General features: G+C 36.0%; 1 protein-coding gene across 1 annotated transcript in view; it reads right to left on the reverse strand.

The window, feature by feature from the left end:
- hmcn1 (hemicentin 1) overlaps positions 1-5,142 on the reverse strand; it is a 105,343-nt gene extending 100,201 nt beyond the window's left edge. The window contains exon 1 of the mRNA XM_073852725.1: positions 4,893-5,142. Coding sequence (XP_073708826.1) covers positions 4,893-5,142 — 250 coding nt within the window. The remainder of the gene's footprint in view (positions 1-4,892) is intronic.
- Positions 5,143-19,736: the final 14,594 nt, after the last annotated feature.

Raw genomic sequence — 19,736 nt, forward strand, 5'->3', positions numbered from 1 at the left:
TTAAGTCTTTAAAAGAAGTCTCTTATGTATGGAAGTCTGTTTCTGCCACTAAATAAAAAATATTAAAAAAAGATTATTTTTTCTCAGAATTGTGAGATATAAACTCGCAATTCTGTGAACAGTCTTTTTTTTCTCCTCAGAACTGTTTTTTATAACTTGCAATTGCGAGTTTATATCTCACATTTCGGAGAAATAAAGTCAGAATTGCGAGATACAAAGTCACATTTTTTCTCACAATTGCGACTTTGTATCTCGCAATTCTGATTATTTTATTTCTCTTAACTGTGAGTTTATATCCCCCAATTCTGACTTTTGTGAGAAAAAAAGTCAGAATTGCGAGTTCAAATGACGCAATTCTCAGAAAACAGTCAGAACTGTGAAATGTAAACTCGCAATTGTGAGAAAAAAAGTCAGTATTGTGAGATTAAAAGTCGCAATTACCTTTTTTATTTTTTATTCAGTGGTGGAAATGGGCTTCCATATGCTCATCAAGGCTGCATTTATTTGATCAAATAAATTAAAAAACTAAATAAAAATTGTATTATTTGAATTATTATATTAATATATTTTAAAATAGCTGTTTTGTAAAATAACAGCATTTATTTTATTTTTTAATGTAAAATGGATTTACTGTCACTTTTGACCAATTTGTTGAATCCTTTTTTTTTTTTTTTTTGGAAACCGTGATGGATTTTTTCCAGGATTTGTTGATGTATAGATAGTTTAAAAGAAGAGCATTTATTTGAAATAGAGGTATCTGTAACATGTTTTTAAAAAACTATTTTGATTTAATGCATCCTTTCCAAGTTTTAATTTTTTTCCAAAAAAAAAAACAACCCAAACTTTTGATATGTCATGAGTCCCCATATAAATATAAGGCTGTCTGAATAGTTTTAAGTGATTACAGTAACTACCAGGTACAGTAGCACTTTTTGGAAAATGGCTCTTTGTGTAACATCTTAGGCACTGGAATCAGCACATGCACTGTTCTCAAATTAAAGAGTTATATTATTCTCTCCTCATCATTAAAGAGGTGAAACAGCAGAATTACACCACAATCCACCGTACTCTGAAACCCTATTTAACCCACCCCACCCACCGTCACAAATTCCTGCCTAATGGCATCATTACGGCCCATGTTCACGCCAATCCCCTTGTAATCTAGGGGTATTCCGAGATGAATGTAGCGTCTGAGAACAAGCACCAAAAGGGTCAAAGAGCTATTTAGTTGAGAAATGAGCTTTGAAAATGTTAAAAGCATAGAAAGCATCAACGTTCCTTTTAAGCTTTGGTAAAAGGTCTAACTATAGGGAAGGACGCAACCAATAAGGGTGAAGAAATCTGAAATGTTAAGGTGATTATAGCTGTAAGCATGTCAATGTTCATTCACAAAGGCTGTTAAACTATTTGCTAGGGCCAGATATTTTAAAATGTGACACGATGTAGAAAAAGCTAGATAAATCTCATACCAAAATAAGGGAACTTTTTTCATTGAGCACCGAAAGACAAAGGGAACTACTTGCTTTGGAAGAAAAAGCTGACTGATATTCATATCCATTCAGCTGCTATCATCAGGATCTTCAGGAACCTGGAAAATTCAGCCAGAGTAGTAATGGTCCCTTAAGAGTACCAATTCTGCTTATTCTCTGTTTATATCATTTGTCACAGCATTTCCTGAGTGTTTTAGGATGACAAGAATTAACTGAATAAATATCCCTGATTTTCTCTGATTCTCCAGCTCCCTAAAGTCCATCCAGAAGCCAATATTTGGACAGATTCAAAGTGTTAAAACATAATAAAATGATATAAAAAGTACTAATAAAGAGCAAAATCCTTGAAAAGTGTGAAGTAGGTGTGTGAGAAATACACTGGTGATCATCATTTTTAGAACACTAGTATTTTCACCAGCTAAAAAATGGTTTTAAGTCCGTTATTTCTATCTTTTGCTGTAGTGTGTCAGTAGGAAATGTCAGTTTACTTTTCCAAACATTAATTTTGCCATCGTCCAGTCTGTCTGGAATGTCTTTGTCATCATCCAGGCTGTCTTGAATAACATTAAGAAACAGAACAAACTGAGACAAAATCCAGAGGAGCTGTGGCAACATCTCCAAGATGCTTCAGGAAACCTACCTGCAAGGCCACAGTACTGTTAAAAGTTTTAGGCACTTGTGTAAAAATGCTGTAAAATGAGGATGATGTCAAAAATAATGTCACAAATAGATTTTCTTTATCAATTAACTCCTTATTAACTAAATTAAATCAACATTTGGTGTGACCATCTTTTGCTTTTAAACTAGCTTTTGCCCTACACTCTTAAAAATAAAGGTGCTTCACGATGCCATAGAAGAACCTTTTTTGACTAAATGGTTCCATTAAGCACCTTTAACATCTGAAGAACCTGTTTCACAAAAGGTTCTTTTTGGCAAAAGAAGGTGCTTCAGATTATAAAAAGGTAAGAAAGAGATGGTTCTTTGTGGAACCAAAAATGGTTCTTCTATGGCATCGCTGTGAAGAACCTTTTTTTCAGGTAGCTTTGCAGGTAGGTTTCCTGAAGAATTTTGGAGACGTTGCCACAGTTCTTCTGGATTTTGTCTGTCTCAGTTTGTTCTGTTTCTCCATGTCATTCCACACAGACTGGATGATAATGAGAACAGACCTCTGTGTGGAACACTGGCTGTTGTCAGACACCTTGTGCAAACAAAAAATTCACTGGATTATTACAATTAATGACAAAATGAATGTTTGGAAATGTAAACTTATATACATTACAGCAAAAGTTAGAAATAACTGACTTAAAACCATTTTTAGCTGGTGTACTAATAATTTTGGTCACCACTTTAGTTAGTTTCCCAACTAAGTCAGTGCTAAGTCATTGCCAGTGTTTCTAGGCCCAAAATCACTCACTTGCAAGTTCAGGAACCAGTTTACAGGGGGTCGTATTTACATACCTATGTGTGTGTATTTGAGTATGCATGTATGTGTGTGTGGGAAGTCTTAGGAAAGCAGTAGCACAGGGAGCCTGTGGCCACACACTGTTCAACTGCTCTTTAAAAAAAGATCTCTGGACATCTGAAACTCATTGAAGCCTCCACTGATTATTAACCCTTATTCAGTGCCCAAAGGGACTTTCTAATTCCTCTTCCAGGTCACAGTCGAAGAGTTACCAGACGATTAGGCTTTTCAGTCTCTATGCATGCGTTTATCTACCAATACTTGAGTACAGTCTGTATGAACCAAACCGATTCTTCAAACAGAACCACTTTTATTAGTTACTATTTTAAACCACTATTCTAATTCTAAACCATTGCAAATTGGGTGTTTAGTTAGATATTAATTTGCAAATGAAATTCCTTGAGAATTGTGGTTATTTCCGAAGTCAAATGATTTAAATGAAAACAAACTGAAAAGGATTAAATTGATCTGTACACTGATCCAGCTCTTTGTTTCCTGAGAGCAGGGTTGTTTTTTGATTTATGTATAAAACACATGAACACCATCCAAAAAGCCACTAGCGGATTGACAATTTTTTGACAAGCTGCTTGTGCTATGTGTAAACTAAATAATACATATTCCACTCTTTTGGCTGCTTCTTCCATCTGCAAGGCTTAATAAAACAATCCACAATAATGCAAACAAATAGGCGACCGGCTGATTTCAGTACATGATTGCACACATCTGGAATACTGATTTACCGATTTTGTAAAGGAACAGGCAATCTCGCTCTCCCTCTCCCTCTCTAAGAGGCTTCTTTTGTGTTGCAAATCTTTCGGTTTAGTTACAGTGGACAGCGCATTCTGAAGCAATAACCAGATACAGCGTGCATCTTGAAAGAAATTCCTAAGCACCCCAAGGAGTGGATGGAAAATGTATTTGGCGTGCTGCGTTTGGACACTTTAGGTCAGATTCAGGTTGGGAACGAAGAAGGGGGGGGCTTAACATCTCTTGAGACGATACTTTCTTTAGAGACTCTCTCTCTCACTCTTCGAAGGCGTTTGAAGAGTCTAGATACATAGTTGTTCAGCCTTACTACCACAAGATGTTGCTTACCCTGCAATTTTATCATTTATATGCCATTATCTCATTGCAGCTTTTTTTAGATTAGAGAACTGAACTTGCCCTTGTACTTAAACTAATTACAAAGCCAAAACTCCGCCGTGTTTAGAGTTTGAATTATGCCAACAGCAAAAAAGTATTTAGGGACTCATATCATTATTTAGGTATATATGACTATATGTGCATGCAAAATAATGACTCAACCCATTAATGTCTATTAGAGCTATTACAGTGCCCTAACTGTCGTGTACAGTCAGTAAAGTATGTTCCTTGGAAAAAGGCTGCAGTAGCATGCATTCAAATGCTTCCAAGCTTGTTCCGCCTGGATAGACGGAATGATAATGACAGTGAATTCAGCACACAGAACATCTGGGCACTACAAACAATGCTTTGATACCTCCTGTAGGTGTGAGACACTTCAGCATGAAGCGGCTCTCAGCAAACTAACAGATTTGTCATGTTTCTGGCAACAAGTCCCTCTTTAAGATGAGCTAAATATGTAAACATCCGTAAAACAAGATACATTTTCTTGACAGGAAAAGCTGTGCACCACAATAAGAAGAGAATACACAGTTAATTCTTCTTCTTCCTTGGCAAAACTGCATTAGATTTAGTAAACATACATTCTAATGCAATTTAGATTTTCAAGTAAATGTATCTAGTTTGGTGGAAAACATAGGATATAAGTTTTAGTTAAAGCTCCTCTAATGGAAAAAAGGAACAGGTTTTCCTTATCAAACAAAACATTTTCTATCTGCCCTAAGAAAGAAATTTTAGTAGGAAAAAGAAAACTTTCATTTAAACAAGAACGAAAGCTCATTTGCGTTTTCTTTATGTACCTGGGTCATGAAAAGGCACCAATGCGAAGTTGTACAGTGGTCTCTGGGGTCTGCTGAGGGATGTTTCCAATATCTTCGATGCTCCTTCAATCACTTGCACCAAATCATCGTACATGGAGCCGGTGACATCAAACACAAACGCCAAGGTGGACGCTCCCTCAGGGATTTCTTCATTTGTGTCCTGGGCTGCTGACAAAACGTTAAGAACTAATATCAGACCAAGAACAAATGGCGAAAGTCTCAAGTCCATCTTGCTCCTCTGGAAAAATAACCTCGACACACACATACAACAACAAAAAAAAAAAAAAATCAGCGACGAGCTGAGGGAAATTGACAAGACATTTGTTCGAAATGTCAACACGGGCACTACTGGGGAAAAAATAAAGTCTGTAGGGAGACAAAAATGTGAAGAAAAGATTCAAAGTCAGATTTCTCCTGAGCGAGGATGCTTGTTTTAGTGCGCGGGCGTCCTGCTCCTCAGAAGTTTCTCAACAAACTGTCGCCTTTACAAACGCTGATCCACTGTTAAGTTCTTTTCACCAAGCGCAAGACAGCAAGTACCTCAGGCAAACTCTGACTCGCCGTATTAAGACGCTGCGCTCTGATTGGTCCACCGCTCATTTGGGGTCGCAAGGGGGTCCTGTGTATATTGACAGACCACAAGTATATTAATGGGTTTTACGTTTCATGGGGTCTACATATAAGAAAACAAATCTCACACAGCATATATTTAAAAAAATAAATAAAATGACACGAATCTGTGCTAAAACTAAACAAGTAAGATTATATAAAAGTATATTTTAGGAACTTGAGGAATTAAATTAAAATACACTTTACTGTTCCAAAGAGAAATTGTCTTGGATACTTGCTGGGCAACGATTAATCATGATTAATCACAACCAAAATAAAAGTTTTTGTTTATATATGAGTGTGTACTGTGTATTTTTATTATGAATATATAAACACACATACAGAATATATTTTGTATTCACATGTATAGTTGTGAGCCTCGACCACAAAACCAGTTTTAAGTAGCACAGGTATTTTGTAGCAATAGCCAACAATACATTGTATGAGTCAAAATGATCAAAATTTCTTCTATGCCAAAAATCATTAGGATATTAAGTAAAGATCATGTTCCATGAAGAATTTTTTGTTCCTACTGTAAATATATCAAAACTTAAGTTTTGATTATTAATATGCATTGCTAAGAATTTCATTTGGACAAATTTAAAGGTGATTTTCTCAATATGTATGTTCTTACACCCTCAGATTGCAGATTTTCAAATAGTTGTATCTTGGCCAAATATTGTCCATTTCTAACAAACTTATTTCCATACATCAGCGGAAAGCTTATTGATTCAGCTTTTAGATGATGTATAAATCTCAATTTCAAAAAAAAAATCCCATATGACTGGTTTTGTGGTTCAGGGTCATATATTTATATTCATATAATTTATTTTAAATATATGAATATATATTTATAGTAACATATATTTATATTTATAAGCTATTTATATTATAAATAAATTAAATATATAAAAATAACATTTTCTTAAATATATACATGCATGTGTGTGTTAAATATACACAGTACACACACATACTGTATATTACGCAAAACTTTACACAAAAACTTTTATTTTGGATGTGATTAATCACGATTAATTGTTGCCCAGCCCTAATACTATTACATATTAATAAACACTCATCATAAGTGAATAAAATACATAGTACAACATTATAAACAATAAATAACAGTAAAAATATTACCTCAAAAATGTTTTTCTCTGGACTTTACATGCACATGTTGGGTTTTCAATTTATATGGGGACTTTATGCAGACATAAACATTTTCATACTGTACAAAGTGTATAGTATATCCCCTAACCTTCACCTCATCTCTAAACCTTACAGAAACCTAGTATTATTTTATAAGCCATTTTCCAAAAAAAAAGTTATGTGTTAACCCACAAAGTAAAAAATTAGTATTCAAAATTTTTTGTGGGGACATTTGGTCCTCACAACATAGGGTTAACCTTAACCACACATACATACATGAACACAGTTCAATGCAGTGCTGTCACTGCTGAGTTTTTGTTCTCTTACCACCACCTAATGGTGGGCCACAGAAGCTGAGACTGTCTTACAACATCATATGTGACCCTGGACCACAAAACCAGTCATAAGGGACAATTTTTTAAAATTGAGATTTATACATTATAAGCTTTCCATTGATGTATGGTTTGTTAGGATAGAACAATATTTGGTCGAGATACAACTATTTAAAAATCTGGAATCTAAGGGTGAAAAAAAAAATTAAATATTGAGAAAATCGCCTTTAAAGTAGTCCAAATGAAGTTCTTAGCAATGCAGAACATTCTTAGAAAATTTACAAAATATCTTCATAGAACATGATCTTTACTTAACATCGTAAAGAATTTTGGCACAAACAAAAAAATCAATAATTTTGACCCATACAATCATGTATTGTTGGCTATTGTAACAAAAATACATGTGCTACTTAAGACTGGTTTTGTGGTCCAGAGTCACATATTGCCAACAAAAATAAGATGACCAGTAAAGAAGTGGCAACCTAATTGTGAAACATCATCCTTTAAATCATTCCATGATAGGCCTATATTTTTATTGGCGGTACATTTTTCATGTAAAACGGTCAGTCAAGTCAGTCAAGTTCGTTTTGAGCTTTTAAGACTTTGTAAGAAAAGGATCAGGGTCAGCAGATTTTTTTGAGTAGGCCTAATGGAGTAGTAAAAAAAAAAAAAAAATTGGAAGACTGTGGAAAAGCAGAGCAAAATAGACAGCCATGCATGGTAGACGAATTAATGAACATATCCTGGTTCGCAGTTTTAAACTGGCCGCCTGTCAGACCACAACACATAAATGCCATTTGGGTTGATGAGACGTTAATATTAAGTCTTTTGGAAAAAGGTCCAAGGGAATAGTTTGCCATTAATTCAGTCCCATGTTGACGTAAATGAGAAGAAAATGAATGTTTTACAACACTAGATGTCACCAGAGAATTTATTTAAACATTTCAACACTGTTCTGCAGTATGATTGTTATTATAAAATCTTAATCTTAAATTTTCCCCTTAAAAAACAAAACAAAAAAAAATATTTTTCAATCCTTCTCTGAAAATATGCATTTTGTGTTTAAAGCATTAATTTAATCTACTTATTTAACAGAGTTCTAAATGATGTTTATATATTTTAAGGCATTACAAAGCAAACATGCAAATATAAGAAGATACTGAACATCCTTTAAACTTAAACAACTGTGATCTGTTTCAAAAAGGTCAGGATATTCTCTTAATTCAATCCATGCTCTTTCTTGAACCACCTGATACTTTCCAACTCCTGAAAGGGAAGAGGAAAAAGATTATTTTGAAACCCAATTAGCACCCAATTTCCTTTGGACTTTGGTCCATTAGTCCAAGTCAAAACTAATCGAAACTTCAATTTCCATGTTAATGGTAGCTCAAAGCAGAACTGTTAAGGGCTTGAGTGATTACAAGGGTGACTTGCTCTCCCACACTCCCCCCCAATCCACAAAACTCTCTACTTAAAAAAAAAAAAAAAAAAGATTTTGTCCACTAGGGTGCGCCATATGACATTCAAAAGTAGCATTGCATAAAATCTTATGAACTTTTTTAAAGAATGATGCATTGGCATTAGCTGTGTGAAGAATAAACAAATAACGTTTTTATTTATAATATTTCCATTTTTGAAATGTTTATTGTATATTTATTTATTTACAAACAAACTGAGCATGTATTGTATCAGTTACAGTAACAACACTGAAATTCAACAGTCACTTGGCATGATGAAGTCTTACCTTTACATACTGGATTATTTGAAACTGACTGATAATTAACTTTCTCAGACTGTCCTCTTTTCCCATGTTGACACAGGTGTGTTCATTATGGGTCCTCTTTGGCTTGAGCTGATGGTATGGAATAGAGGCAGGATGTTTATATTGGATATGCCCACTCATCTGCTGGTTGCGGGTTTGAATCAGGGCCCAACACCAGCAGGCTGTCTGAGCTGTTGATGCTAAAGAATAAACACACAAATTGGTAGGAAAAAATTAGCAAAGCAGAAATTGTACCAGCTACACATTATTACCTTGCCATCCAAATGTGTACACACACTACTTCAGGGAACTGGGTATTACTGATGTGATCTGTTCTGAGGGTTTTGAGTGCAATCAAAAGACTGAAATCATGCACCTGAAATTCAAACAGGTATATGTTTATATTCTAATTCTAGTTGATTACGTTTTGGTACAGAAAAACACATACATCTGCACACGGTTGATGCAGAATGTGTTCACATAAATGTAAATGAAATCTCACCAACTTTATACCTAACTAGTTTGGAATTTCAACATTGTGATGCCAACTACAATAAATTCTGTTTTTATGGGAAAGAGTTAGGGAAATGCAATATTGTGCAATGCCTAAATGCCAAATGGGGACTGGATACACAGCGAGGCATACCAGTTCTCTTCCAAACCCAAGAGAAAGTTGTCTGTGTGTCTTCTGCAAAAAAAACTTCCCAATCTTATGCAACCTACCATAAGTCATTACTGCAACAACGGCAAACTGACACACAAGTTCTGTATTTATTGTAATTTGTGTTACACCACCCTGTGTACCGTACATTGTGGACTTGTTTTGCTGTTAATACACCATCATTTGACTCATCTTATCTATCTATCTATCTATCTATCTATCTATCTATCTATCTATCTATCGGTCATCCATCCATCTGTCTATTCATCCATCCGTATGTCTGTCTGTTCATCTGTCATCCATCCGTCTATCTATCCATCTATCCATCTGTCCATCCAGCCATCTGTCCATTCGTCAATCCATCTGTCATTCATCTATCCATCCATCCATCCATTCCTTTGTCATCCATCCATCTGTCCATCAGTCTGACCATCCATCTGTCCATGTCTATCCATCTGTCATTCATTCATCCATCCATCCATCCATCCATCCATCTGTCTGTCCATCCATCTATCATCCATCCATCCGTCCATCTGTCATCCATCCATCCATCTGTCCGTCCGTCCATCCATCCGTCTGTCTGTCTGTCCATCTGTCATCCATCCATCTATCAATCTGTCATACATCCATCTATCTGTTTGTCCCTCCATCCGTCTGTCCACCCATCTATCATCCATCCATCTGTCCCTCCATCCATCCATCTGTCTGTCCATCTGTCATCCAGCCATCCGTCTGTCCATACATCTATTAATCTGTCATCCATCTGTTTGTCCATCTGTCTATCCATCTGTCCATAAGTCTATCCATCTGTCATCCATCCATCTATCCGTCTATCTATCTACCATCTATCTGTCCGTCTGTCCATCCATCCGTCTATCTATTTGTCATCCATCTGTCTGTCCATCCATCCATTCCTTTGTCATCCATCCATCTGTCCATCCATCTGTCCATGTCTATCCATCTGTCATTCATTCATCCATCCATCCGTCTGTCCATCCATCTCTCCATCCATCCATCCGTCCATCTGTCTATCCGTCCGTCCATCCAACCATCCATCTGTCTGACTGTCCATCTGTCATCCATCCATCTGTCCATACGTCTAACAATCTGTCATCCATCCATCTATCTGTTTGTCCATCCATCCATCTATCATCTATCCATCCATCTGTCCGTCCATCCATCCATCTGTCCATCTGTCATCCATCCATCCGTCTGTCTGTCCATCCATCTATCATCCATCCATCTGTCCGTCCATCCATCCATCAGTCTGTCCATCTGTCATCCATCCATCCATCCGTCTGTCCATACATCTATTAATCTTTCATCCATCCATCTGTTTGTCCATCTGTCCATAAGTCTATCCATCTGTCATCCATCCATCTATCCAACTATCTATCTACCATCTATCTGTCAGTCTGTCCATCCATCCGTCTATCTGCCTGTCTATCTATTTGTCATCCATCTGTCTGTCCATCCATCCATCTATCTGTCTGTCTGTTCTTCCGTCCATCCATCCATCTGTCATTCATCCATCCATGTCTGTCTGCCCATCCATCGGTCTGTCCATCAGTCTATCCATCTGTCATCCATCCATCTGTCTGTCCATCCGTCCATCTGTCCATACGTCTATCTATCTGTCATCCATCCATCTGTCCATCGGTCTATCCATCTGTCATCCATCCATCTATTTGTCCATCTATCCATTCATTAATCCATCCGTCTGTCCATGTGTCCATCCATCCATCCATCCGTCTGTCTGTCCATCTGTCTATCCATCCAGCCATCCATCCCATGTATGAGAACATCTACATTTTTGCTCTATAAAAAGTTAATGTGAAACCCAGGCCAAGGCTCTGACACAAACCAAGATTTAACATTTTTTTGGCAGATCAGAAGTGCTGTTATGATTTATGCTATTTTTATACCCCCTTGTTACACTCAAGTTAGTCCTTCAGTATTTATAGTACATTAAAAACTGTCGCCAACCGCCTGACGGACATCAACAATGGGGATCAAACATTTTAAAACATGACAACACGCTTCTCATCCCGAAAACAGGACACATGACACCTCAGCCCGTCCTTCTCCACGTCTAAACACAAAATGAACAGTAAAGAAGCCCCCTCAGCTCTGTAATTCAATTGGCCTAATCCCCAGGGTTATAAATGTACCTAATTCCCACAGAGACCCTTATTGTGTCCCATTACTATGAATCAATCCAGTCCAGCGCACAGGAACAAAAGCACACAGATATATACTGATAAAAACATGCAAACCACACCCCAAAAGAGACAAAAAATATTCACCTATATGCAAAACTGCATAATGCACTTGTAAGCACTTCGATCTTCATTTTAAAGCAGGCTTGTGAGAAAACCGTATGAGTATAGCGGTGCATTCAATATTAATTATGAAATGAAAACACTATGGAGAACAATTTAGGAAAAACAAAACAAATCTACAAAAATGAAAAGGAGGCATGGGACTAGAGATGGATACAAGTGGCACCCTAATGAAGCCTGTAGGAATGTTGTGTAGCTACCATGTGAATGGCCACCAGTGGTGAGATAAAACCTCTCTCTGCTGTTTTTTCTGGGCTTGCCATTCTGTGCAGTCTGCACATTTTTCAGCCCAGTAATGACGCACCCCACAATGCTTTGTTTGGCACTGAAAGAGGTACGCAGGGTGGAGAGGCCACTGGATAATGAAGCAGGCCATACTGGATGTAACAAGCAGCAGAGGGAGCCCTGTGGCGCCCACCTAAACCCATATACCAGAAGAATCTGTTCCCTTACAGGGGGCAAGCTTTTGTTTAGTTTAAAGAATTAATAGACTTTTAGTATAATTAGATACACTTATTTTAATTAAGATATTCAAATAAAAAAGCAAAAAGAATCAAAGTGGAATTTTAACATGTTAAAAATCCGTATGTGTGCATTAATGTTTTAACAGCAAGCAATAAACAGCTACAAATTTGCAAGCAGTGCTGTGGTTATACTGTAGATAATGAACTGATAGTGATGAATAAAACATTATGGCTGGCATATTATCCTTAAGAGGCACTCATTAAAATGTCTGTAATAAAATAAGCTCATAAGAGTAAATTACTGTAAGTAAGCAGAGACCAACAAAATGATTTATGGCAGTAACTGGGCATTTTGTAAATTATGTATGCAGTATGTTTACACACACTACTCAATGTTGGAGGGAAAAAAAAAAAAAAATCCCATGGTCCATAATATAACAAATATACAAAGAAAAAGCTGAAATCGGATATAATCTGGCAAACAATTCCATAACCTTTATCTAGCAAGGCCATGACATCCTCAAACAGTCACTGTTGTTATCATATGCCCACTGCTGCTTTGTGTTTACAATAACTCTCAAGGGAAATGTGTGTCATTCCAATTGCACAAAAGTCCAATTGCGCACTCACTGTACAATAATTGTCATTCATAATACTAACTGGTCATCTAGGCTTCCTTCAACACACATGTGAACAAAACAAGCAATCAATCTTCTTATGAATTCTGCTGTCTACCCTCCACTTCAGACAGGAGACGATGGACGGCTGGCACAGAGGTGAACAGAGGGGCAGCTTCTGTCTCCAGGGTAACTAGGAAGCAGTGTTACATAACCTGGATGTGATGTGAGGAAGAGCAATGTGCTGATTTACAAAGTGAGTTGGGGGGAGGGGAAAGGAAAGATTGGCTGTGTTCACTTGGCAGCTGAATGAAATGTATACAGGTTCTTTTAACATCTTTGCAAATTTATTAAAAATAAAAAACTGAAATGATTCCATTGCATAAGTATTCATACCCCTATGTGGGACAGTTGAGCTCTGGAGCATTTACATTGCTTGTAGATGTTACTACACTTTAAGTGAAATGAACCTGTGGCAAATTCAGTTGAATGGGTATGATTTCGAAAGGCACACACGTCTTAATAAAAGGTATAACTGCTGAAAATGCATATCAGAGCAAAAATCAAGCCCTGAGGTCAAAAGAACTGCCTGTAGAGCTCAGTCTTGAGTCAAGGCACAGATCAGAGGAAAAAATTCTGCTGCATTGAAGGTTCACAGCATGTAGCTTCCATTATCCATAATGAAAGAAGCTTGGAACACCTAGGACTCTTCCTAGAACTGAGCAAATGATGGAGAAGGGGCTTGGTTATACTGGTAACCATGAAGCTGATGGTCACTCTAGTTGAGCTCCATGATCATATAAACTTACAGAAGGACAAACATCACTGCAACACTCCACCAATTCGTTCTTTATGACGTTGTGGAAAAACTCAATCCTCTTCTCAGTGAAGACACATGAAAAACACTTGGAATTTGCAAAAAAACATCTAAAGGACTCTCAGACTTAGAGAAACAAAATTCTCTGGTCTGATGAACATCAATGCAAGCATTATGTTTGAAGGAAACCAAGCACTGTTCATTACCTGTAGAGTAAGGGTATAAATACTTATGCAATGTACTTATTTCAGTGTTTTATTTTTAATACATTTCCAAAGTTGTCACAAATCTGTTTTTGCTTTGTCAGTATAGTATTATATGGTAGTATGGCAAAAAATTAAGGCATGAACACTTTTTAGGGCACAATACTTTTTGTACAGAGCATTTGACTTTCTTTGCATGTTCGCTTTGTAAACACTGGTTGGTAGTTTTACCTATGCCACACATGAACTTTCTGACATGACTACTTAATGTGTGAGGTCAAGCTAGGGCAAGATGAGCATTTGTGGTTAAAAAAAAAAAAAAAACTTATTTATTTTTTAGAAAATGACAAATCGCTTCACTAGATAAGACACTTATTCCTTGGCCTGGATCGTGTAGATCCCTTTGAATTTGCACTAAAACTGCAATTTGGACCTTCAACTTGTAGATTTCCAATGAAGTCCACTATATGGAGAAAAATCCTAGAATGTTTTCCTCAGAAACCTTAAATTCTTTTTGATCCTTAGATTTTAAGCAGATATTTCAAGTTAAAGGGTTCAGCTTACAAAAAAAATTGGGAATCTGTGCATTAAGAGATACATTAATCCAAAAACACATCCTTCAATGCTCATACTAATTAAATGCAAACTGATTACAATATCCTGCTATAAAATACCTATCCAAAACAAGTACCTTGTATGGGTTTATATATTACATAACACCCAAGTTCATCCTGTTTAAAAGTGCTGATTGGGTGACTATGTTTGTGAGTCTATCTCCTGTCTCAGGCTGGAATGTCAAACAGGAACACCGCATATGTGGGAACAACACTCAATGACCCCGTTTCCACCAGCCTCACACTATTTGTGACAACAAGGGATGAAGCACAAGGAACAAACAACCTGGGAAAAAGATACTGTTTCCTTCCTAACAAGTGTCTGTGGGTCACACAGTAGTCATTTACAACACAAGCACACAGAACATGAAAAATCTTCTCCGATTAATTCTAAGCAAACGGATTAGAATCACATGTTTTTACTGTAAGCAGAACCGACGTGTTTGGATAAAAAAGTCCAATGGAGGTCATTCATTATCAAAGTAAATAGCAATCATGTGGAACATCTTCAGATGGAGAATTACTTCTGTTGAAACCCTATACACATTAATAGACCTTCTGATGACTCAAAAGTTAATCGTCTATACTTGTAAAGATCACATTTTTGAACATATTCTCACAAATATAGGGAAGCGTATCAAAAAAATGTTTTTCATCATTTGATGAAGGATATTTTGCTTTAAATCTACTCATATCAGCAAGTTTGTCTAAAGGTTACATTCAGAGTTTTAGAAAATAAAGTAGGTCTATGAGCTCAAAGGTTCTCAGAGTTCTCTGAACCCAAAACAAGACAACAAATCAAGATAAAACAGGCTACATAATGTCTCAAGATGTACTGGCAGCTGTGTGTATGAGTGAAACTGCACAAAACTGGTGCAGCTGTCCTCTGCCAGCACTATATGCCTGAAATACAAAAAGCAGGTTGAGATTCTCTTAGCATGAATGCATGAATTGGCTTAATGTTTAATAGAATGACATTCTCAAAACGGAGTGGATTTAAAAGCTGAACATCTTGACAAAAGAGAGAACTGGTATTGATTAACTTAACCTCTTTTCTCCTTTCCAATGTGTCCTTGAATAAACCCTCTCTCCTTTTTACAGCCCCATAACACTTTTGAGGCACTTTCTCACCCTCATTTCTGTTTAAGCCCTTTATCCTTAAAAGAGCCCTCTCAAATCGCAAGTTTCTCCACTTCATTTCCTTATTTTCTCCGGGTTTGCTCGACATGAAGAGATAATGTACCTCATGATTTAATGCAATTCACTAAAGCGCAGCGAATAGTTAATAGCACGGTCTAAAGACTCTCTAAGATAATACTTTTCAATACAAAGAACGTTGGTTGAACCCCACTGTAAAATTTCAAAGAACACTGTCATTTTATAATTAAATCTCTACCAATTTATACTTATTTTTGTCCTTGTTCTGTGTCCTTGGTGAAATGACTTTGCGTGCGTGTCTTTCAATGCATCTGTGAATTTTATGTGTGCCGTTTTGTATTCTGAGTGTGAGCAGCACAGCACATGGCCTTCAAGAGCTGGACCATGTGATTCCTTCCTGAGGGCAAGAACACAACCCTGTGACAGAATTTGTATTTGTCTGTCTTTCTATCTTAATGGACATGTACAGGATGTAGACAGACAGACAGATAGATAAATAGATATTTTTTCCTTTCTCCTGCTGTTTCTCCTTTTAATTTAAAAGCAATGACCTGCTACGTCAGTGCACACACACTTCTCCTTTCAGTGCTTTCAAATAGAAAGAAGAAACATTTCAGACGTCACTGAAATTATAATTGCACATCCATAAAACACACACAGAGCCCTTTGCTGTCAGTCAAAAAGGCAGACAGGACGAGGTAAAAGACGTCATCTAAGCCCATAGATGAAAGTCATTCATATCATCTGCGAACCACTTTAGGAGAATTTAATGCTTGCTTGTGAGGAAGTCATAATAGCAATTTGAAGCACATGTGGGCAGCAAAGAGTAAGGGCAGCAAGACTATGAAGCTGAGGGGAGATGTTCACATACAGCACTGCAAAACAACAGATAACACCTACACCAGCATTCTAAGGCAACAACAGAGAGAAACATGTGAGCATGGTCAGTGTTTTTGCAACAAAGAGGGTGGAGGTAGACATAACAAAGCAGTGTGTGGTTTAACATAGTTGTTTTTCATAACACATTGGCAGATTTGGGTGTTATTGTTATTACGATTTTTAATCTCACAATTCTTTTTTTCTCAGAATTGCATGATATGAACTCACAATTCAGAGTTATTTTCTCAGAATTGTGAGATACAAACTCGAAATTCTGACTTTTTTCCCCTCAGAATTGATATAAACTTGTAATTCTGACTTTTTTCTTAGAATTGTGGAATACGAACTTGCATTTGCGAGAACAAGTCAGAACTGCAAGTGTATATCTTTCAACTTTTTTCCCTCGCAATTGCAAGTTTGTATCTCGTAATTTTTTTTCAGAATTGTGATATAAACATCGCAATCACGAGAAATAAAGGCAGAATTGCGAGATGATAACTTGCAATTCCCACTTTTTTCGCAATTCTGAGAAAAAAAAAGTCACAAACACAATTATGAGAAATTTTGGCTTTTTTTCTCATTGTGAGACATAAACTCGCAATTGCTAGCTATAAAGTTTTGAGATATAAACGTACAACTGTGAGAAATAAAGTTAGAACTGCGAGATAAAAAATGCGCAATTCTATTATTTCAAAAACAGTTCTGACTTTTTGTCTCATAATTGATATAAACTCACAATTGTGAGAAATAAAATTAGAATTGTGAGATATAAACTTACATTTGCAAAAAGAAAACTGTGACTCTGTGATTCTGACTTTATAACTCACAATTCCGAGTTTATATCACACAATTCTGACTGTTTCCCTCAAAAGTGTAAGATATAAACTCACAATTGCAATAAATGAAGTCAGAATTGCGAGATAAAAACTCATTTGCAAGAGAACATTTAGAAAAACAGCGAGAAAAACAATTCTGGCTTTTTTTCACAATTGTGAGATATGAACTAGCAATTCAGATTTTTTTAATAAAAACATAATTCTGGCTTTTTTTCCTCATAATTGTGAGATATAAACTCGCAATTGCATGATATAAGGTCAGAATTGCGAGATAATAACTCGAAATTCTGCCTTTTTAATTGTGAGATATGAACTCGAAATTCTGACTTTTTTTCCCTCACAAATGTGAGTTTGTATCTTGCAATTCTGACCTTTTTTCTCACAAATACCAGTTTATTCACAATTCTGAAAAAAAAAAAAAAAAAGAATTTCTAGTGTTTATCTCGCAATTTTGACTTTATTTCTCGCAGGTTTTCTCAGAATTGTGATATAAACTCACAATCACGAGAAATGAAGTCAGAACTGCGAGATAAAAAAATGAGCAATTCCCACTTTTTTTCCTCAGAATTGTGTGATATAAACTCAAGTCAAAATTGTGAGTTATAAAGTCAAAATTGTGAGATAAAAACTCACAATTCTGGATTTTTGTCTCATAATTGTGAGATATAAACATGCATTTGCAAAAAAATGAGTTTATAACTCACAAATACGAGTTTGTATCTCACAATTCTGACTTTTTTACTCGCAAATGTGAATTTGTATCTTCTGACTTTTTTCTCAGAATTGTTAGATTTAATAAAAACACAATTCTGGCTTTTTTCCCCCCTCATAAAACTCGCAATTGCACGATATAAAGTCAGAACTGCGAGATAAAAACTCGAAATTCTGGCTAGAATTGTGAGATATGACCTTGAAATTCTGACTTTTTTTCCTCACAAATGCGAGTTTGTATCTCACAATTCTGGCATTTTTCCCCCACAAATGCGAGTTTATATCTCTCTTTTTCTAGTGTTTATCTCGCAAATCTGACTTTATTTCTCACAGTTTTTCACAGAATTGTGGTATAAACTCACAATCACGAGAAATAAAGTTTGCAACTGAGAGTTATAAAGTCAAAATTGTGAGATAAAACTCACAATTCTGGCTTTTTGTCTCAGAATTGTAAGATATAAACTCACATTTGCAAAAAAAATAAATAAAACTGTGACTCACAATTGTGAGTTTTATAACTCGCAATTCTGACTTTATAACTCACAATTCCGAGTTTATATCATGCAATTCTAGGAAAAAAAGTCAGAATTGCGAGTTTGTATAATGCAATTCTGCTAATAAAAGTCAGAATTGGCAAATGCAAACTACCAATTGCGAAAAAAGTCAGAATTGTGAGATAAAAAGTGTTTTTTATTTAGTGGCGGAAAAGGACTTGAATAGTGTAGTGATCATCTCATTTTCTGAAAATAACAATGACAACAAAGATAAGCATGTCTTTTATAGTACTAGGATTTTTGGTCACATTTTATATTAGGTGGCCTTAACTATCAAGTACAATGTACTTAATGTGGTCATATTGCATTGTAAAACACTTTTGCTTCGATGAAGGTGGGATATGGGTAAGGTTAGGGACAGGTTTATTTACATATGTGACCTTGGACCACAAAACCAGTCATAAGGTTAAATTTTACAAAACTGATATGTATGCATCATATGAAAGTTCAATAAATAAGCTTTCTATTGATATATGGTTTGTTAGGATAGGACAATATTTGGCCGCGATACATCTTTTAAAGATCTGGAATCTGAGGGTGCAAAAAAATCAAAATACTGAGAAAATCACCTTTAAAGTTCTCCAAATTAAGTTCTTAATGCATATTACTAATCAAAAATTACATTTTGATATATTTATAGTAGGAATTTTGCAAAAAATCTTCATGGAACATGATCATGATAGGCTTTTAAAATAATTAATTTAAATGTAAGTACATAGTAGTTAAGGCCACCTAATCTAAAGTGGGACCTGATTTTTTTTTTTTAATGAAAAAACACAAATTTCCGTAAGCGTTAGCTCCACAACAGAAAAACAGAGCACTTGTGTGTGCCTTACATTATTTGACTGTCCGTATTTGTCCTCCATTAGCAATCGGCTTAATGCATGACAGATTTGTATGGTTTTGAAAATGTGTTTGAGTTTGTGGGAGGTATTAAGAGAGATTTGTTTAGAACATGGTGACATTTGATGAAGGACAGAAACTTCAGACAGTGGAAAGTCGTGAGAGAAATTTGCCTACGTGAACAACACTTTGCATTGTGAGAGAGCGAGACAGAGGGAGGGAGAAAGACATAATAAAATGACTTCTAAATAATAAAGCCTGGCTAGCTC

The sequence above is a fragment of the Garra rufa genome, chromosome 13, assembly GCF_049309525.1.
Source record: "Garra rufa chromosome 13, GarRuf1.0, whole genome shotgun sequence".
Lineage (NCBI taxonomy): Eukaryota > Metazoa > Chordata > Actinopteri > Cypriniformes > Cyprinidae > Garra > Garra rufa.